Genomic DNA, 22,429 nt, shown 5'->3' with positions numbered 1-22,429 from the left:
AGTTAAAAAATAATCACAAATGAAGAATTATCAGATCTTGGAAACTGAAAGCACGTGGGTGGTAAAGGAAAAGTCAAACATGACTTGAGATTTCAATTAATCTCAATTCCCTAGATTCTTCTTATCTTTTACCCTAATAATTCATCCGGCTGTATTTTTATTTACTAAGTAGCATTTTGTACTTTAGATTTTTTGAATGGATTAATATTATCGTCTACTTTCTCTGGAGAAATACTTTACTCTTGTCTTTGAACTCCCAGAAGTAATTTAGGGTATTAAAATTGTTGTAGATTTCACAAGGTTGTTAGCTATCATAATCTTAATTAAAAAAAAATTGCAGAGACTATTAGCTGGATTTTTCCAGCGACTACTGAAAGAGCTTTGAGATAAGAAAACAGGCACAAACTATGAAGCCGAGGCAGGTAATTACTACTTTCTGTTGAAATCCCCAACAGTTGGGATTAGGCTTCTTTTGTGCCAAAACAATGGCAGTGTTTTCCAAGGTTTGTCCTAACCCTCTAGGTAGTACCTGATTTGCTTGTCTTTTTTTTTTTTTTTTTTAATATTTACCCCATTGTAAAAACTGCTCTTGTTTCTTTGAATGTTTTCCTGCTGATGAACTAGATTGCTTTGAAAAATGTTTTATACGTTATCTTCAAAAATCGTATTGCATCCAGGCAAGCTGATGAAGAATTCCAGATCCTGGCAAACTCCTGGCAATACTCCAGTGCATTTACCAACAGGATATTTTTTGCTATAGTGGATTTTGATGAAGGTTCTGATGTATTTCAGATGGTAAGATCTTTGGTTTATTCTATTAAGTAGGAATAGGTAAACTGGAAAAAGTGGAATACATCTTTTCCCATGGCCACAAGAAGTTAAATGGGACTTGTCTTATGTAAAATCTAGAATAGTTAGTGAAATAGAAACTAAACTTGAGCTAACCATGAAATGCAATGGTCAGCGCTAACCTTTTAGAATATGGAAATTGGGTAGTAATCAAGTAATTTTATATATGTTTTTTATTGTGGTAAAATATACATAAAAAATTACCATTTTAGCCTTTTTTTTTTTTTTTTTTAAAGATTGGCACCTAGGCTAACAACTGTTGCCAATCTTCCTTTTTTTTTTTAAGGATTGGCACCTGGGCTAACTGTTGCCAATTTTTTTTTCTTTCTCCCAAACCTACCCCGGTACATAGTTGTATATCTTAGTTGCAGGTCCTTCTAGTTGTGGGATGTGGGACGTGGCCTGACGAGCGGTGCCATGTCCACACCCAGGATCCAAACCCTGGGCCGCCGCAGCGGAGCGCGCGAACTTAACCACTCGGCCACGGAGCCGGCCCCATTTAGCCATTTTGAAGTGTACAGTTTATCAAGTAACTTTGTAAATCACAGCATAAATCCCGCCATTATGCCACCATTATGTAATATTGAAGTTCTTAGTATAGCTAGGCACCTGTCTTTACCCCCTTGCTTCTTGTCTTAGTGGAAATGCTCCTTCATCTTGTTCAAAGCTTAAGCCTTTTTCTGTGCCCTGGATCCCGTACCCACCCGCTCTGTCAATCATGACCTCTCTCACTTGTATTTTTTTTAATTAAGACTATTTTTTTAGAGCATTTTACAGGTTCACAGCAGAATTGAGGGGTAGATAAGAGATTTCCCATATACTCCCTGCCCTTACACATGGAGAGCCTCCCCTTTTATCAGCATCCCCAACCAGGGTGCTACATTTGTTACAGTTGATGAACCTACATTGACTCATGATAATCACCCGAGGTACATAGTTTACATTACAGTTCACTCTTGGTCATATACATTCTACTGGTTTGGGCAAATGTATAATGACATCTGTCTTTTAACACGGTATCACAAAGGGTATTTTTACTGCCCTGAAAATCCTCTGTACTCTGCCAATTCATCCCTCCCCTCTAATCTTTGGTAATCACTGATCTTTTTACTATCTCCAGTTTTGCCTTTTCCAGAATGCCATATAGTGGGAATCATACAGTATGTAGACTTTTCAGATTGACTTATTTCACTTAGTAATACGCATTTAAAGTTCCTCCATGTCTTGTAAGGGCTTGATAGCTCGTTTCTTTTAAATGCTGAATAATATTCTATTGTCTAGATGTACCAGAGTTTCTTTATCCATCCACATACTGAGGGACATCTTGCTTGCTTCCAAGTTTTGGCAATTATGAGTAAAGCTGCTGTAAACATCGGTGTGCAGGTTTTTGTGCAGACGTAAGTTTTCAGCTCCTTTGAGTAAATATCAAGGGGCACGATTGCTGGATCATATGGTAAGAGTATGTTTAGATTTGTAAGAAACTGCCAAAATATCTTCCAGAGTTGCTGTATCATTTTGCACTCCCAGCAGCAAAGAATGAGAGTTCCTGTTGCTCCACATCCTCAGCATTGGGTGTTGTCAGTGTTCTGCTATTTGGCCATTCTAATAGATGTTTAGTGGTATCTCGTTCTGATCTACATTTCCCTGATGAATTATGATGTGGAGCATCTTTTCAAATGCTTATTTGCCATCTGTATATCTTCTTTGGTGAGACGTCTGTTAGGGTCTTGTGCGGGGGGCGTCTTTTGCTGAGGAAGATGAGCCCTGAGCTAACATCTGTGCCAATCTTCCTCAATTTTTATTTTTTTAAGGAAGATTTGCTCTGAGGTAACATCTGCCGCCAATCCTCCTCTTTTTGCTGAGGAAGATTGGCCCTGAGCTAACATTCGTGCCTATCTTCCTCTGTATATGTGAGACGCCTACCACAGCATGGCTTGATAAGCAGTGCGTAGGTCTGCACCCAGGATCTGAACTAGCGAACCCTGGGCCACTGAAGCAGAATGTGTGAACTTAACCTCTGTGCCATGGAGCTGGCCCCCAATATTCCTCTATTTTATATGTGGGTCACCGCCACAGCATACCTGACGAGTGGTGTCAGTCCGTACCCGGGAACACGGGCCGCTGAAGCGAGGCAGACTGAACTCAACCACTAGGCCACAGGGCCAGCCCCCGTTGGGTCCCTTTTTAAATCAGATTGTTCTCTTATTGTTGAGTTTTAAGAGTTCTTTTTATATTTTAGATAATAATCATTTATCAGAAATGTCTTTTGCAAATTTTTTCTCCCATTCTGTGGCTTGTCATCTTGCTCTCTTGACTTTGTCTTTCACAGAGCGGAAATTTTTAATTAAGTACAACTTATCAATTATGTCTGTCATGGGTTGTGTCTTTGGTGTTTTATCTAAAAAGTCATCACTGTACCCAAAGTCATCTGGGTTTTCTCCTATGTTATCTTCTAGGAGTTTTATATTTTTCCCTTTTGCATTTAGGTCTATGATCCATTTTGAGTTAATTTTTGAGAAAAGTGTAAGATCCATGTCTAGATTAGGTGTTTTTTGTTTGTTTCTTTACTCATGGATGTCCAGTTGTTTTGACACCATTTGTTGAGATGACTATCCTTTTTGCATTTAACTGCCTTTTCTTTTTTGTCAAATATCAGTTGGCTGTATTTATGTGGGTCTATTTCTGGGCTCTCCATTCCTTTCCATTGATCTGTTTGTCTTTTCTTTGCCAATCCCACACTTTCTTGATTACTTGTAGCCTGAAGTTGGGTAGTGTCAGTCCTCCAACTTTGTTCTCCTTCAATATTGTGTTTGCTGTTCTGGCTTTGCCTCTTCATATAAACTTTAGCATCAGTTTGTCAATACCCACAAAATTGTTTGCTCGGATTTTGATTGGGATAGCACTGAATCTATAGATGAAGTTAGGAAGAACTGGGATCTTGACAATATTGAGTCTTCTTCTCCATGAACATGGAGTGTCTCTGCATTTCTTTAGTTCTCTGATTTCTTTCATCACAGTTTTGTAGTTTTCCACGTATACATCTTGTACATGTTTTCCCGAATTTATCTCTAAGCATTTCATTTTTGAGGATGGTAATGTAAATGATGTGTTTTTAATTTCAAATTTCTCTTGTTCATTTCTGGTATATAAGAAAGCAGTTGACTTTTGTATATTAACCTTGTATCCTGCAACCTTGTGGTAATCCCTTGTTAGTTTCAGGAGTTATCTTGGTTTATTTTTTCAGATCTTCTAAATAGATGATCATGTCATCTTTGAACAAAAACAGCTTTCTTTCTTCCTTCCCAATCTATATGCTTTTTATTTCCTTTTCTTGTCTTATTGCATTAACTACAAATTCCAGTACGATGTTGAAAAGGAGTAATGAGAGGGGACATCCTCGTACCTGATCTTAGTGGGATAGCTTCGAGTTTCTCATCATTGAGTATGATGTTAGCTGTACGATTTTTGTAGATATTCTTTATCAAGTTGAGCAAGTTCCTGTCTACTCCTTGTTTACTGAGAGTTTTTATCATGAATAGGTTTGGATTTTGTCAAATGCTTTTCCTGAACCTATTGAAATGATCATGTGGGGTTTTTTTTAGCCTATTGATGTGATGGATAACATTAATTAACTTTTGAGTGTTGAACCAGCCTTGCATACTTGTGATAAATCCTAGCTGGTCATGGTGTATAATTCTTTTTATGTGTTGTTGATTTCATGTGCTAATTTTTTTTTCTTAGGATTGGCAGCTGAGCTAACATCTGTTGCCAATCTTTTTTTTTTCTTCTCCCCAAAGCCCCCCAGTACATAGTTGTACATTCTAGTTGTAGGTCCTTCTGGTTGTGCTATATGGGACACTGCCCCAGCATGGCTTGATGAACGGTGCCATGTCTGTGCCCAGGATCCGAACCAGGGAAACCCTGGCCCAGTGAAGCGGCGTGGAGGAACTCAACCACTCGTCCATGGGGCCAGCCCTTAATTTTTTTTTTATATGAGTACAGCACGTGAGATATTTATTATATAGACATACACAAGAGGGAGTATATTGCAACACTGTTTTATATTGGACTTTTTTTATTGAGGTTATGATAGTTTGCAACACTGTGAAATTTCACTTGTACGTTATTCTTTGTCAGTCACCATACAGATGCACCCCTTCACCCTTTGTGCCCACCCCCCAGCCTCCTTCCCCCAGTAACCACTAAGCAGTTCTCTTTGTGCCTGTGTTTGTTCGTCTTCCATATTTGAATGGAATCATACAGTGTTTATCTTTCTCTGCCTGGCTTACTTCACTTAACATAAAACCTTCAAGGTCCATCCATGTTGTTGCAAGTGGGATGATTTTGTCTTTTTTTTATGGCTGAGTAGTACTCCATTGTCTGTGTATAACACATCTTCTTTATCCAGTCATCAGTTGATGGGCGCTTGAGTTGCTTCCACATCTTGGCTGTTGTGAATAATGCTGCAGTGAACATAGGGGTGCATAAGTTTCTTTGAATTGTTGATTTCATGTTCTTTGGATAAATACCCAGTAGTGGGATACTGTGTTATTTCTATTTTTAATGTTTTGAAAAATATTCATACTGTTTTTCCATAGTTGCTGCACCAGTTTGCATTCCCACCAGCAGTGTATGAGGGTTCCCTTTTCTCCCACCTTCTCCAACATTTGTTCTTTTTTGTCTTGGTGATTATAGCCGTTCTGACAGGTGTACGGTGATACTTAGTGTAGTTTTGATTTGCATTCTCCTGATGATTAGTGATGTTGAAGATCTTTTCATGTGCCTGTTGGCCATCTGCTTTGGAGAAATGGCTGTTCATATCCTCTGCCCATTCTTTTTATCGGGTTATTTTTTTGTTTTTGAATTATGTGAGTTCTTTATATATATTTTGGAGATTAATGACTTGTTGGATATATGGTCAGCCAATATTTTCTCCCAGTTGGTGGGTTGTCTTTTCGTTTTCTTCCTGGTTTCCTTTGCATTCAGAAGCTCTTTAGTCTGATGAAACCCCATATGTTTGTTGTTGTTCTTTCTCTCTAACAACAGTGAATTTGATAGACCAATTTCCTTAAGGATTTCTAGATTGAGATACATGCTTTCGTAGATTATCCTTCGCTAATGTTGTCACCCATTAGTTTAGTCAAAACAGCCAAGGTAGATGAGTGGATGAATGGCTGTTTTCAATGGTTATCTAGCTTCTGTCCCAGTCAGTAAACACTGTAAGTAGTTTCTTTTTGCTACTAAATAGTTGATTTGAAACAGTTACCCAGACATGATAAGTTCTATGAGACTGGGCAATAGTACATTTTCAAACATGGAGTAGAAACATTGGACAGGATGTAAAGAGATCTGGCTTTTAAACAGGTTTTAGTCCTTACTCTTTCTGTCTAGCTTTGTGACCATAGGGCAGTCGCCTGAACCTCTCTGTACCCATTTATTTATTCTAATGTGAGTGCATTGTACTAAATCACCTCAGTGTCTCTTCCAGCACTACTGTTGTATGATGCAAAATATTAAAGATGTATTTACATTTTGAATAGAGATCATTTGTGATATTCAGGTTTGGTGTTAAATTAAATCAGCTGAAATGCAGGATGTTTTGTGGTCAGATTTCTGAAGAAGCTGTGAAATGCTTATGGGGGCCATTATAGCTGCTAATTGTATAATAATATGCATTGAAATATTTTTTAGAAAGGATACACTTGGAACCAATATGTTAATATCAGATGTTGATTCAAATGGGTTCTGCCGAATTATGAACAAGAATGAGATCAACAATGGTAACAGTATACTAATATTATAGAAAGTCAAAGCCCAAGGGACCTTCGATGCCATTTAATCAGCCCCTTCATTTTGACTGCTAAAGAAAACTGGCCCTAAAGAGATGAAGCAATTTACTGAAGGTTATTCCACGGAAATGCCTTCAGGTTTCCCATTTTGCTGCATATTCCCTATGGATTAGGTTCACTTGGAGATTCAAATTACTCCCTGGAGACACGAAAACTGCAGTTAATCGACCTTGACCGCAGTTAATCGACCTTGGTTGCTTCCTGACATCTGAATTGTTGAGAGAAGGATCCTAATTAGAGACATTAGCCCGGAGGGGCTGATGCAGGTTTTAGCAGTAAGGAGGAGTTTTGATTGACTCCTTTTAATACGTGAAAGTAGAATTTGGGTGGGGAGACAGCAGCAGAAGCCTAGAGATTACTCTTCAGAACTCTTCGTACTTCCTTTCACTCTCAACTTTCCCTGGGCGTAATTAGGGGAAAAAGTACTGATGACTGTCAATCATAAGATAAATAGAAATCAAAATCACAGTGGCATACCACCTCACACCCATTAGGATGGCTACAATCAAAAGAACAAACTGAATGTTGGCAAGGATAGAGAGAAATTGGAACCCTCGTGCACTGCTGCGTAGTGGGAATATAAAATAGTGCAGCTGCTATGGAAAATAGTATGGCAATTCCTCAAAAAATTAAAAGTAGAATTACCATATGATCCAGCAATTCCTCTTCTGGGTACATGTCCAAAAGAATTAGAAGCAGAATCTCAAAGAGATATTTGTGCCACTACGTTCATAACAGCATTATTCACAATAGCCAAAAAGTAAAAGCAACCCAAGTGTTCATCGACAGGTGAATGGACAAAGAAAACGTGGTATATACATGTAAGGGAATATTACTCTGCTTTAAAATGAAGGAAATTCTGATACATACTATCACATGGATAAACCTTGAGGACGTTATGCTGAATGAAATAAGCCAGTCACAAAAGACGACAAATACTGTATGATTGCACTTATATGAGGCGCCTACGGTAGTCAAATTTGATGCGGGGTCGGTGAGCCGAGGACTCGAAAGAAAGATTTCTTAGACTCTTAAGATCTGGCAGTAGTGCTCTTTTATTTAGAGAATAGTGTGGAATAGCATGGGGACAGGACCCATGGGCAGTCAGAGCTTCTGCTGCTGCCGCTTCTGCTGCCCCTGCTGGCATGGGGACAGAGCCCACGGGCAGGCAGAGCTGGTGTGTGGGGACAGGACCCACGGGCAGTCAGAGCTCCTGCTGCTGCCTCTGCTGCCCCCGCTGGCATGGGGACAGGACCCATGGGCAGGCAGAGCTGGTGTGTGGGGACAGGACCCACGGGCAGTCAGAGCTCCTGCTGCTGCCTCTGCTGCCCCCGCTGGCATGGGGACAGGACCCACGGGCAGGCAGAGCCGCTGCTGCTGCCCCCGCTGGCATGGGGACAGGACCCATGGGCAGGCAGAGCTGTTGCGTGGGGACAAGACCCACGGGCAGTCAGAGCTCCTGCTGCTGCCCTGAGTTGAGGGTTAGGGCTAAATTTAAGGCATAGGTATATGATTCATCTCTTTACAAGACAGAGGAAAGAACATGAAAAAAAGTTAAAATGGTATCAGTGCAGGTGGGGTCTGGTCATTGGGTGATCCCATGACTTTTAGACAAGAATCAAATTGGATTAAGTAAAGGTTAGAAAGGTTAGACGCCACCACCCTAAACCAGTTACATGAGATTGCCAGACAGCAACCAACTTAAGTTCTTGCCTCTGGCATTGATTAAGAGCTTCTAGAGATAAGACCATCCCCCCTTCTTCCTGGCACAGAGAGGGAGGCATCTTCACAGATAGAGGTTTCCCTTAGAAATGTAAATGTTTCCCAACAAAGGGGCAAACAAATTCCACTCCTTGGAGCCTGAATCTCATCTGTAGTTTTAAAACTAACCAGCCTAAAAATCCTCATCATAAGCCATTTTAAAATTAAGCAGCCTAAAAATCCTCATCAAAATTCATAGAGACAGACACAATGGTGGTTGCCAGGGGCTGGGAGAAGCGAGAATAGGGAGTTATTTTTTAATGGATATAGTGTTTCAATTTTGCAAGATGAAAAGAATTCTGGAGGTTGCACAATAGTGTGATGAACTTAACGCTACTGAACTGTACATTTACAAATGGCAAAGATGGTCAATTTCTGTATATTGTACCACAGTTCAAAATTAAAACAGACACTAATGCCTTGGCCCCGACTCCGTATTGGTGAATCCTCGCTGACACCACTTTGTATTTGGTCATTGTCCTGAAAATGTGAGTATAGCTGGATAGAGTAGGACTCGTGGTGGAAATGTTGAAGCATAATCTTCAGGCTCTTCTGGGTGACAATTTAGGGGCATTCAAATAAACCCTGCCTGCAGAATCAGTGGTGACTAGTATATTTCTGGTTTTTTTCTTTTCTTTGTGAGGAAGATTCACCCCGAGCTAACATCCCTGGCCAATCCACCCCTTCTTTTTTCTTTGCGTGAGGAAGATTAACCCCGAGCTAGTATCTGTGCTGATCTTCCCCTACTTTGTACATGGGATGCCTACACAGCATGACTGACGAGTGAATAGGTCTGCACCTGGGATCCGAACCCGCGAACCCCCCAGGCAGCTGAAGCAGAGCACACAGAACTTTAACCTACTGAGCCGTGGGGCTGGCCCCTGATTAGTATATTCCAGTGAGTGCTTTGTATCCTTTTGTGTGTGTCGGGGAGGGGGAGGGGCAGGCAGCAAAGATTGGCCCTGAGCTAGTCTGTTGCCAATCTTCCTCTGTTTGCTTGAGGAAGATTGGCCCTGAGCTAACATCTGTTGCCAATCTTCCTCTCTGCTTGAGGAAGATTGTCCCTGAACTAAAATTCGTGCTAATCTTCCTCTATCTTGTATGTGGGATTGCCACTAGAGCATGGCTTGATGAGACATGTGTAGGCTGTGCCTGGAATCTGAACCATGAACCCCAGGCTGCCAAAGCAGAGTACGCAAACTTAACCACTATGCCACCGGACCAGCCCCTCATTGTTCTTTTAATGTGCAATTTCCTGATGACATATGATGTTGAGCATTTTTTATAAGTTTATTTGCCATCAGCATATCTTCTTTGATGAGGTGTCTGTTCAGTTCTTTTGCCCATTTTTAAGTTGAGTCTTTGTTTTCTTATTGTTGAGTTGTAAGAGTTCTTTGCATATCTTGGATACCAGTCCTTTATTAGATATATCTTGTAAAGATTTTCTCCCAGTCTCTGGCTTATCTTTTCATTCTCTTAACAGTGTCTTTTGCAGAGCAGACGTTTTTAATTAATAATAAAATCCAAGTTATCAATTTTTTCTTTAATAGATCATGCTTTTTTTGTTGCATCTGAGAAGTCATTGCCAAACTCACAATCCCCTAGATTTTCTCCCATTTTGCTTATAGGAGTTTATAGTTTTGTATTTTAAATTTAGATCTGTATCCATTTTGAGTTAATTTTTATGAAAAGTGCAAGGTCTGTGTCTAGCTTTGCTTTCTTTGCATGTAAATGTCCAGTTCTTCTAGCACCATTTGTTGAAAAGACTGTCCTCTCCCCATTGAATTGCCTTTGGTCCTTTGTCAGAGATCAGTTGACTCTGTGCGGGTTATTTCTGGGCCCTCTATTCTGCTCCACTGATCTATCTGTGCATTCTTCCACTAATACTACACTGCCTTAATATTGAAATTACGTCCGTTGTTTGAATAGGAAATCCACTCAGATGGTACAAAATATAAGCGGGACGAAGAGTATATAGTGAAGTATAGTGAAGGCGCCTCCTGCCTTGTTCCCCCAGCTACCAGATTACTTTCCCAAGGCTGCCACCATTATCAAGTGTAATTTTCATTCTTTCCGAGTTATTTCACTTTTTATCTTATCTTCTCTCTCCTCTCCTCACTCACCCCTAACACAAATGTTAAAATACTATGCACAGTGTTATGTGACTTGCTTTTTTTTTTCATTAATGGTATAACTAGGAAAACATCTCACATATCTGTACATCCTGCCCTGCCTTCTTTAAAAAATTTTTTATTGTGGCAAAAAAGCCCACAAAACATTCCATTTACCACTTTAACCATTTTCAGTGTGCAGTTCGGTAGTGTTAAGTATCTCCACATTGTTGTGCGACAGATCTTTCAAACCGCATAATCTCGCAGAACTGAAACTCTATACCCATTAAACACTAATGCCCCCTCCCTAACCCTTGTCAACCACTTTTCTACTTTCTGTTTCTATGATTTTGACTATTTTAGATATTTCATAGGAATGGAATCATAAAGCATTTGTCCTTTTGTGACTGGTTTATTTCCCTTAGCGTGATATCCTTGAAGTTCGTTCATGTCGTAGCACATGAAAGGATTGCCTTCTTTTTTAAGGCTGCATAATATTCCATTGTGTGTGTATGTATGTATATATGTATGTATGCATATCACATTTTCTTTTTTATATATATGTTCTTTATTTTATTGAGGTCATAATAGCTTATAACATTGTGAAATTTCAGTTGTACGTTATTATTTGTCAGTTATCATATATTTATGTGCCCTTTACTTCTTTTGTCCACTTCCCAGCGCCCTCCTGCTCTGGTAACCACTAATCTGTTCTCTTTGTCCATATATTTGTTTATCTTCCACATATGAGTGAAATCATTTGGTGTTTTTCTTTCTCTGCCTGGTCTATTTAGCTTAACATAATAGTCTCAAACTCCGTCCATGTTGTTGCAAATGGGACGGTTTTGTCTTTTTCTATGGCTGAGTAGTATTCCATTGTGTGTATATATACCACATGTTCTTTATCCATTCGTCAGTCGATGGGCACTTGGGTTGACTTCTGTATCTTGGCTATAGTGAATAATGCTGCAATGAACATAGGAGTGCATAAGTCTCTTTGAATTGTTGATTTCAAATTATTTGGATAAATACCCAGTAGTGGGATAGCCAGGTCATATGGTATTTCTTTTTTTCTTTTTTTTCTTTTCTTTTAAGATTGGCACCTGGGCTAACAACTGTTGCCAGTCTTTTTTTTTTTTCTGCTTTATCTCCCCAAACCCCCCTGTACACAGTTGTATATCTTAGTTGCAGGTCCCTCTGTTTGTGGGATGTGGGACACCGCCTCAACGTGGCCTGACGAGCGGTGCCATGTCCACGCCCAGGATCTGAACCCTGGGCCGCGGTAGCGGAGCGTGCGAACTTAACCACTCAGCCATGGGACTGGCCCCAACCAATCTTCTTCTTTTTTTTTTTCCTTCTTCTTCTCTCCAAAGCCCCCCAGTATATTCTAGTTGTGAGTACCTCTGGTTGTGCTATGTGGGATGCCGTTTCAGCATGGCCTGATGAGCGGTGGCATGTCCGCACCCAGGATCCAAACCTATGAAACCCTGGGCCACCGAAGCAGAGCACGTGAACTCAACCGCTCGGCCACGGGGCCAGCCCCCATATGGTATTTCTATTTTTACTTTTTTGATAAATCTCCATGCTGCTTTCTATATTAGCTGCACCAGTTTGCATTCCCACCAGCAGTGTAGGAGGGTTCCCTTGTCTCCACACATCCTCTCCAACATTTACTGTTTTTTGTCTTGGTGATTATAGCCATTCTAACAGGTGTAAGGTGGTATCTCATTGTAGTTTTGATTTTCATTTCCCTAATAATTAGTTACGTTGAACATCTTTTCATGTGCTTATTGTATATCTTCTTTGGGAAAATGTCTGTTTGTATCCTCTGCCCATTTTTTGATCAGGTTGTTTGTTTTTTGGTTGAGTTGTATGAGTTCTTTATATATTTTGGAGATTAACCTCTTGTCAGATATATGATTTGCAAAATTATCTCCCAGTTGGTGGGTTGTCTTTTCATTTGCTTCATGGCTTTCCTTGCCTTGCAGAAGCTTTTTAGTCTGATGTAGGCCCATTTGTTTATTTTTTCTTTTGTTTCTCTTGCCTGAAGAGACATAGTATTTGAAAAGGTCCTTCTAAGACTGATGTCAAAGAGTGCACTACCTATGTTTTCTTCTAGGAGTTTTATGGTTTCACATCTTACATTCAAGACTTCACTCCATTTTGGGTGATTTTTGTGTATGATGCAAGATAATGGTCTACTTTCATTCTTTTGCATGTGGCTGTCCAGTTTTCCCAACACCGTTTATTGAAGAGACTTTCCTTTCTCCACTGTATATTCTTGGCACCTTTGTCAAAGATTAGCTGTCCATAGATGTGTGGTTTTCATTCTGGGCTTTCAATTCTATTGCATTGATATGTGTGCCTGTTTTTGTACTAGTTACCATGCTGTTTTGATCACTGTAGCTTTGTAGTATGTTTTGAAGTCAGGGATTGTGATGCCTCCAGCTTCGTTCATCTTTCTCAGCATTGCTTTAGAAATTTGGGGTCTTTTGTTACCCCATATGAATTTTAGGATTCTTTGTTTTATTTCTGTGAAGAATGTCATTAGGATTCTAACTGGGATTGCATTGAATGTGTAGGTTGCTTTAGGTATTATGGGCATTTTAACTATGTTTACTCTTCAGATCCATGAGCATGGAATATCTTTCCCTTTCTTTATGTCATCATCGATTTCTTTCAATGATGTCTTGTAGTTTTCAGTGTATAGATCTTTTACCTCCTTGGTTAAATTTATTCCTAGATATTTTGTTCTTTTTGTTGTGATTGTAAATGGGATTGTATTCTTGAGTTCTCTTTCTGTTAGTTCGTTATTAGAGCATAGAAATGCAACTGATTTTTGTAAGTTGATTTTGTACCCTGCAGCTTTGCTGTAGTTCTTGATTAGTTCTAATAGTTTTCCAATGGATTCTTTAGAGTTTTCTACATATAAAATCATGTCATCTGCAAACAGGGAGAGTTTCTCTTCTTTCTTTCTAATTTGGACAACCTTTTTTTTCTTGCCTAATTACTCTGGCCGAAACCTCCACTACTATGTTGAATAGGAGTGGCGAGAGTGGGCACCCTTGTCTTGTTCCTGTTCTCAGAGGGATGGCTCTTAGTTTTTCCTTGTTGAGTATGATGTTGGCTGTGGGTTTGTCATATATGGCCTTTATTATGTTGAGGTACTTTCCTTCTAGACCCATTTTATTGAGAGTTTTTATTGTAAAAGGGTGTTGGATCTTGTCAAATGCTTTTTCTGCATCTATTGAGATGATCATATGATTTTTATTCCTCATTTTCATAATATGGTGTATCACATTGATTGATTGGTGGATGTTTAACCATCTGTGCATCCCTGGTGTAAATCTCACTTGATCATGGTGTATAATCTTTCTGATGTATTGCTGTATTCGGGTTGCCAATATTTTGTTGAGGTATATCACGTTTTCTTTATTCACTCATCGTAAAAGGACGTTTGGATTGTTTCCCCCTTTGGCTATTGTGAATAATGCTACCATAAACATCAGTATCAAATATCTCTCTGAGACCCTGCTGTCTTTTGTTTTAGGTATGCATCCAGAAGTGGAAGTGTTAGACCATATGGTAATCCTATTTTTAACTTTTTGAGGAAACTCCATACTGTTTTCCACAGCAGCCACACCATTTTACATCCCCACCAACAGTGCATAAGTGTTCCCTTTCACCACATCCTCACCAGCATTTATTCCTGTCTTTTTATCATAGCCATTCCAACAGGCAGGAGGTAATATCTCATTGTTGTTTTGATTTGAATTTCTCTTATGATTTGTGATGCTGAGCATCTTTTCATATGTTTGTTGGCCATTTGTATATCTGCTTTGGGGAATTGTCTATTCAAGTCCTTTACCAATTTTTTTAATGGAGTTATTTGTTTTTTGGTGTTAAATTGTACAAGTGCCTTATATATTCTGGATATTAACCCCTTATCAATATATGATTTGCAAGTATTTTTCCTATTCCATAGGTTGTCTTTTTTTTTTAAAGATGGGCAACAGTTGTTAGCTCAGTTGCCAATCTTTTTTTTTTCTTCCCAAAGACCCCCACTACATAGTTGCATATTCTAGTTGTGAGTGCCTCTTGTTGTGCTGTGTGGGATGCTGCCTCAGCATGGCCTGATGAGTGGTGCCATGTCTGTGCCCAGGATCCGAACTGGCGGAACCCTGGGCCATGGAAGTAGAGCGCACAAACTTAACCACTCAGCCAGGGGGCCGGCCCCAATAGGTTGTCTTTTCATTCTGTTGATAGTTTCCTTTGATGTGCAGAAGTTTTTAAGCTTGATATACAGTCATGCATTGCTTAAAGATGGGGAAGTCTGAGAACTGCATCATGTGGTGGTTTCCTAGTTGTGCAGAGATCATAGAGTACACTTACACAAACCTAGATGGTATAGCCTACTACACACCTAGGCTGTATGGTATTAATCTTATGGGACCACTGTTGTACATGTGGTCCGTTGTTAACTGAAACGTTGTTATGTGGCACACGACTGTAGTCTCATTTGTCTATTTTACTTTTGTTGCCTGTGCTTTTGGTGTCATATCCAAGAAACCATTGTCAAATCTAACGTCCTGAATCTTCCCCCTATGTTTTCTTCTAGGAATTTTATAGGTTTAGGTCTTTAATCCATTTTGAGGTAATTTTTGTATATGGTGTTAAGTTGAGGGTCCAACTTCACTATTTGCAAGTGGATATCCAATTTTCCTCACACCATTTGTTGAACAGACTGTCTTTTCCCCATTGTGTAGTCTTGGCATCCTTGTTGAAAATTATTTGGCCATATATGCAAAGGTTTATTTCTGGGCTTTCTTTTCTGTTCCATTGGTTTATATATCTGTCTTCATGCCAATGCCACATCATCTTGATTACTGTTGCTTTGTAGTATTTTTTGAAATCAAGAAATGTGTAGTCTTCACCTTTGCTCTTCCTTTGTAAGATTGTATTGGCTATTCAGGGTCCCTTGAGCTTCCATGTGAATTTTAGGATTTTTTTCTATTTCTGCAAATAATGATGTTGGGCCTTTGATAGGGATTTCATTGGATTTGCAGGTCCCTTTGGCTGGTGTGGCCATTTAACAACACTAAGTCTTCCAGTCCATGAGCATGGCGTATCTTTCCATTCATTTGTACTTTCTTTTAGGAATAGTTTCTAGATTCCAGTGTACAAATCTTTTGCCTCCTTGATTCAGTTTATTCCTTAGTATTTTATCCTTTCTGTTGCTATAGTAAATGAGATTTGTTTAAAATTTTTTTTGGATTGATCATTGTTAGTGCATGGAAATGCAAATGATTTTTGAAAAATTTTTATATTAAGGTGCTATATGGTATTCTGTTGTCTGCATAGCACAATTCACTTAACCGGTGTCCTATTGAGGAATATCTATGTTATTTACAAAGCTTGGATGTTACAAACAATGCTGCAGTGAATAGTCTTGTGAACATCTCATTTTTCACATATATCTGTTGGGTAAATTCCTAGAAGTTAAATTTCTGGATTAAAGGATATACGCATTTAAAAATTTCATAGATATTGCCAAAGCATTATGATTTTGACATAAAATAGTCACAATTTGTGATGGTATTTATTACAAATTATGAGAGCATCTATTTTCTCCTCCAATTTGCTCTTTTAAGGGTAATTTACTTTGTCTTTCTTCGAAAGCAGATTCACAAATTACACATTTATGGTCAAGAGTCCAAGAAAGGGTTTTATGTTGATTTCTGTGGCAATTTGATGAAAAATATGAAAGCGATATGGGCCAGTGAACTTTTTCTAAAATATAGCTGAAGGAAATTCATTGAGAATCATCTACTAAAAGTGATGTATGTACAATAATCTATCAGTCAAACTTTGTTAGTCATCCTTTATTGGACTTGTCTTTCTTATGATTCACAAATTTTAAAAATTCTGTGATTATCAATTTGTTATTAAGATGTTTCTCTATTTGTGGAATTTGTCGTTTAATGCTGTTTAGTATTAAGGAGTCTTGTCAGCAAGAACTAGTTTAAAAGTCATGTAATGGAGTGGCTGTCATGTAATGGAGTGGCTCTCCTGTCAAATTTATTGCATTTCCCAAGGAGGAAAATATAACTTCTGCAAATTGTATGTTTAAGTGACATTTAATGTATGGAAGACAAGAATAAAATCAGTATACCAGATACAGAAGTCTAGTTTGTATATTTGGCAATGGTACTTGAATACTTGACAGAGGACTTGAAATGTGTAAAAGCTTCTCTTGATTAAAAAGTTGCCTGAGTCTATCAGATTATCAAAGTGTTCCATTCAAGAAAGGCTCATCACTTGCTATTCCAGTAGAAAGCAGCAACCCTGTCACCTAAACACAACAGGAGGTCTTGCAAATTTCAAGAAAGGTAAATGGAATGGACTAAAACATGTATGGCAGAATAAAATTGGAAATAAAATTTGAGGCCATTCGATTTTAGAGAACTGATTTGTGACTTGCAGAGATTACCAATCGACAATTAACTTATAGAACATGAAAGTTGGAGAGGCTTTTAGAGCTCATCCAGCCAAACCTCTGTAATGAGGAGAAAATAGACCTAGATTGGTTGTTCTGTGAGCTAAATATCACATCAGACTGGGGAAAAGGTCGATGTGTATGTGTATTCCAAGTGGCAGTTTTGGATTTATTCAATATTGAAAGAATTGTATGCAGATCTCAAGTTGGTCTTATGTTACACACACACACACAGACACACACACACAGGCATACATTGGGGATATTGTGGGTTTGGTTCCAGACCACCACAATAAAGCAAATATCACAATAAAGCGAGTCACAGGAACTTTTTGGTTTCCCAGGACATATAAAAGTTATGTTGACACTATGCTATAGTCTATTAAGTATATTAATATTAAGTGGCATTATGTCTGAAAATATATACATGCCTTAATTAAAAATACTTTATCGCTAAAGAATGCTAACCATCATCTGAGCCTTCTGTAAGTCATAATCTTTTTGCTGGTGGAGGGTCTTGCCTCAATGCTGCTGGCTGCTGACTGATCAGGGTGGTTATTGCTGAAGGTTGGGGTGGCTGTGTTTCTTTCATGAATGATTTCTCTGCAGCATGTGATGCTGTTTGATAGCATTTTACCCACAGAACTTCTTTCGAAATTGGAATCAATCCTCTCAAAGCCTGCTACTGCTTTATCGACTAAGTTTATGTAATATCCTAAATTCTTTGTTGTCATTTCAATAATCTTCACAGCATCTTCTCCAGGAGTAGATTCCATCTCAAAAAACCACCTTCTTTGCTCATCCATAAGAAGCAACTCCTCATCTGTGAAAGTTTTATCATGCGATTGGAGCAATATAGTCACATCCTCACGTTCCACTTCCAATTCTAGTTCTCTTGCTATTTCCACCACATCTGCCGTTACTTCCTCCGCTGAAGTCTTGAACCCCTCAAAGTCATCCATGAGGTTTGGAATCAACTTCTTCTAAACTCCTGTTAATGTTGCTATTTTGACCTGTTCCCATGAATCACAAATATTCTTAGTGGCATCTGGAATGGTGAATCCTTTCCAGAAGGTTTGCAATTTACTTTGCCCTGGTCCATCAGTGGAGTCACTAACTATGGCAGCTATAGCATTACAAAATGTATTTCTTCAATAATAAGACTTGAAAGTTGAAGTTACTCCTTGGTCCATGGGCTGCAGAATGGATGTTGTGTGAGGAGGCGCGAACACAATATTAATCTCGTTGCAATCTCCATCAGAGCTCTTGGGTGACCAGGTGCATTGTCAATAAGCAGTAATATTTTGAAAGGAATCTTTTTTTCTGAGCAGTAGGTCTCAATGGTGGGCTTAAAATATTGACTCAACCATGTTGTAAATAGATGTGCTGTCATCCAGGCTTTGTTGTTTGATTTATAGAGCTTAGACAGAGTACCTTTAGCATAATTCTTAAGGGTCCCAGGATTTTCAGAATGGTAAATGCGCATTGGCTTTAACTTGAAGTTACCAGGTACATTAGCCCCTAACGAGAGAGTCAGCCTGTCCTTTGAAGCTTTGAAGCAAGGCATTGACTTTTCCTCGCCAGTTATGAAAGTCCTAGGTGGCATCTTCTTCTAATATAAGGCTGTTTTGTCTACATTGAATATCTGTTGTTTAGTGTGGCCACCATCATCATTTATCCTGGTTAGATCTTCTGGAGAACTTGCTGCAGCTTCTACGTCAGCACTTGCTGCTTCACCTTGCACTTTCATGTTATGGAGATGGTTTCTTTCCTTGAAACTCATGGACCAACCTCTGCTAGCTTCAAACTTTTCTTCTGCAGCTTTCTCACTTCTCTCAGCCTTCGGAGGATTGAAGAGTTAGGACCTTGCTCCGCATTAGGCTTTGGGTTAAGGGGATGTTGTGGCTGGTTTGATCTTCTATTCAGACTACTAAAACTTTCTCCATATCAGCAATAAAGCTCTTTCGCTTTTTTATTTGTGTGTTCGCTGAAGTAGCACTTTTAATTTCCTTCAAGAACTTTTCGTTTGCATTCACAGCTTGGCTAATTGTTTGGCATAAGAGGCCTAGCTTTCAGCCTATCTTGGCTTTTGATATGTCTTCCTCACTAAGCTTAATCATTTCTAGGTTTTGATTTAAAGTGAGAGACATGCGACTCTTCCTTTCACTTGGAACACCCATAGGCCATTGTAGGGTTATTAATTGGCCTAATTTTAATATTGTGTCTCAGGGAATAGGGAGGCCTGAGGAGCGGGAGAGAGAAGGGAAATTGCTGTCCAAACACACATCTATTCAGTTTGCTGTCTTATGTAGGTGAGGTTCGTGGTGCCCTAAAACAATTATAGTAGTAATCTCAAAGACCACTGATCACAGATCATGATAACAAATATAGTAATAATGAAAACATTTGAAATTTTGCGAGAATTTCCAAAATGTGGTGCACCGACATGATGTAAGCAAATGCTGTTGGAAAAATGGCACCAACAGACTTGCTCAAGGCCACAAACCTTCAATTTGTAAAAAGTGCAATGTTTGAGAAGAGCAGTAAAGTGAAGCGCAATAACACGAGGTATGTCTGTGTATATGTTTGTTTTTATTTTAAAGATTTTCTTTTTCCTTTTTATCCCCAAAGACCCTGGTACATATTTGTATTATATTCTTCGTTGTGGGTCCTTCCAGTTGTGGCATGTGGGACACCGCCTCAGCGTGGTTTGATGAACATGCCATGTCCATGCCCAGGACTCCAACCAACGAAACACTGGGCCACCTGCCCCGGAGCGCGGGAACTTAACCACTGGGCCGCGGGTTTATGTTTTTAAGCATTGTGGCATGGTGACTATTATATATAAAACATCTAGGAAAGCAAAGAACTCGATAACCTGGAATATAAGAAAAAATATACAATATGGCCATACAGAGTAGTGATTAAGAGGGCAGTGTCTGGTCTGAATTTCAGTTCCAAGACTGTGGGACTTTGTGTCTTGGTTTCCTCATCTGGAAAATGTAGTTAACAAGCGTTTATCTGCCTCAAAGGGCATAAGGATTACATGAGATAACCCAGATAAAGGCTTAGTATAGTAATATACTAATATTATAGTATTCATATATAGTATTATTCTATAGTAAAATATTATTGTTTTGTCAATAAGTGCAAGAAAAGAAGACGGGTCAAAAAGCACTTTCCGAATAAAGTCAAAATACGTCACTAGCACTTTCAGGTCAATGGGACTGACCTGGACCCCCCACGACAAGGTAGACGGGATCAAACGACGTAGACCGCCTTAGCAACAGGCCCCCAACGAAGGTGCGTCTCCGCGGCCAATAAGCGCCTGCGCCGCGGCGGAGGGAGCCGGTGGACGACGGGATGCGGCGGAGGGAGGCGGCGCCGCTTCTCCTGCCTGAGCCTCGGCCCGACAGAACGGCGGCGGCGGCGGCGCTTTGTTTCCGCGGCTCCTGCGGCGGTAACGGCGGCAGCGGCCTTCGAGCTGTGGGGAGGATCCAGCAGCAGCTACGGGGACGACGACGAGGCCGGTGCATTTCTGTGGTAACCGGGCGCCGGGAGCGCAGAGCGGCGCCCTCCGTTCGCTGAAGCCGACAAGGCGTTGAAGCGAAACCGTGACTGCTGAACCCCTGAGGTAAAACAAGCCCGTCTCCCGGGTCCCGGCGGGCCGGGCCTCCGCGCCCTCGGAGTCGGGAAGCGCTGGCGTGAGGGCAGAGGCTGGCGTGTTGCTTGGCGGAGAGAGGCATCCTTTTCCCTTTCGGGGAGAAGGCTTCGGCGCTCGACTCAGGCCGGCGTGGGGGTGGCGTGGGGGTCGCTCCCTGCAGCCTCCTCGGCCGCCGCGGCTCAGCCGCCCTCCTGTCTTGATTCTCCGGAGCTGGTGGGATTGAGACTCCCAAGCCGGAGGCGGGTCTTGGTGTCCCGGTCATTCCTCCTAATCTTGGGGCCTGGAAACTGCGTGGGGCAGCAGTGGGGGTGGGGGGTGGGAAGCGGGGGAGGGGCGGGCGAGCGGGCAGGAGGATGCGAGATCCTGGGACGGCTTCGTGGCGTTTCGGCTGCTGGAGACGGGAAGTACCCCGGCCTTGCGGAATGTTTTCTTCGGCAGCCCGTGGGGTCAGCCCGTGTTTTGGGGGTGAGTGGGAGGGCTTGCCTGGAATTTCCGTTCTTTCTGTGGGCCGATCCTGAAGGATATCCTTGGGTCTACCTCGAGGCGAGGGGATACTAACGCAGGGTTTTCCTCCTGGAGGACTCGTGTGCGTTACTTTTTGTGAAGTCCGGCTTTAGTGGGTGGGAAGGCAGACCTCAAATGTTTCTCCACTTTCTGGGCAAATTTCGAGCAAAAGTAATTAGAGCCTATTTATTTCTTCCACGAGGGATGGGGAGCTGGTTAACGTGGGTTGATGGGAAGTAAGATTTATTGCAAGGGAAGCTGTGCCTGGCAGGCCACCTCTTAGCAATCAAGTGCGTTTCGAGGCTGTTTTTCTCTTGTGCTGCTTATTTTTTCTTTCAAAGATTATACTTTTACTTTTTCTCCCAAAGCCCCCCGGTACACAGTTGTGTATTTTCAGTTGTGGGTCCTTCTAGGTGTGGCGTGTGGGACGCCGCCTCAGCGTGGCTTGATGAGCGGTGCCGTGTCCCCGCACCCAGGAGTATGAACCGGCGAAACCCGGGGCCGCCGAAGCGGAGCCTGTGAACTTAACCACTCAGCCACAGGGCCAACCCCAAGTACTTCATTCCTTTTTAGGACTGAGTAATACTCCTTTGTGTGGATATCCTACATTTGTGTATCCATTCACCAGTCGATGGGCATTTGGTTTGTTTCTCCCTTTTGGCTATGGTGAATAGTGCTACTATGAACATTTATGTACATTTTCTTGTTTGGACATATGTGTTCATATCTCTTGGATATAAACCCAAGAGTGGAATTGCTGAGTCATAATCATAATTTATGGTAATTCTGTGTTTAACTTATTGAGGAAATGCCGAACTGTTTTCTACAGTGGCACATCTTAACATTGCCATCAGCTATCTTTGAAGGTTTCAGTTTCTCCAGCTCCTTGCCAACGCTTTTCTGGTGTTTTAAAAAAAAATATGGCCATTCTAGTGGGTGTGAAGTGATATGTCATTGTGGTCTATTTTATTTTTTTATTTAAGCAAGTTTATTTAGAACCTGTTTAAAAAGACCAAGCAATACTCAGTATAAAAAAACAATTTCAACCAAGATATTTTTAGTATGAGATTATAAACGCTGTAAAATGTGATTAGGGACTGGAGACGAGTAGTGAGAAATAATTCGTACTAATTTTGAATGAAATTTACTATGTACTATTTATTAAAATAAAAGTTTTGGAGATTCTTTTACATAT

The 22,429-nt window shown here is 40.4% G+C and overlaps 2 protein-coding genes across 2 annotated transcripts in view; one reads left to right on the top strand and one right to left on the bottom strand.

Moving 5' to 3' along the window:
- Positions 1–22,429, top strand: part of LOC123283909 (myosin phosphatase Rho-interacting protein-like) — a 91,862-nt gene that overhangs the window by 2,644 nt on the left and 66,789 nt on the right. The gene's annotated exons all lie outside the window — the stretch shown is intronic.
- Positions 19,666–21,022, bottom strand: LOC139046122 (uncharacterized). Its single transcript, XM_070516890.1, has 2 exons — positions 20,299–21,022; positions 19,666–19,944 (listed from the first exon to the last, which is right to left on the bottom strand). The coding sequence occupies exons 1-2, from the start codon at positions 20,990–20,992 to the stop codon at positions 19,853–19,855; spliced, it is 786 nt and encodes a 261-aa protein (XP_070372991.1). The 5' UTR covers positions 20,993–21,022; the 3' UTR covers positions 19,666–19,852.

This window comes from Equus asinus, chromosome 9, assembly GCF_041296235.1.
Source record: "Equus asinus isolate D_3611 breed Donkey chromosome 9, EquAss-T2T_v2, whole genome shotgun sequence".
NCBI lineage: Eukaryota > Metazoa > Chordata > Mammalia > Perissodactyla > Equidae > Equus > Equus asinus.
The sequence above is the reverse complement of the archived record's forward strand: the minus strand, read 5'-3'. Positions and strand labels throughout refer to the sequence as shown.

Bases quoted from the DNA above. Each gene is read 5' to 3' on its own strand.
- LOC139046122 (XM_070516890.1), bottom strand. From the start codon at position 20,992: ATGACCGGGACACCAAGACCCGCCTCCGGCTTGGGAGTCTCAATCCCA. The intron at 19,945-20,298 runs GTCAGTCCCATT...CTTATATTCCAG, and splicing joins CCTTGTCGTGGGGGGTCCAG to GTTATCGAGTTCTTTGCTTT.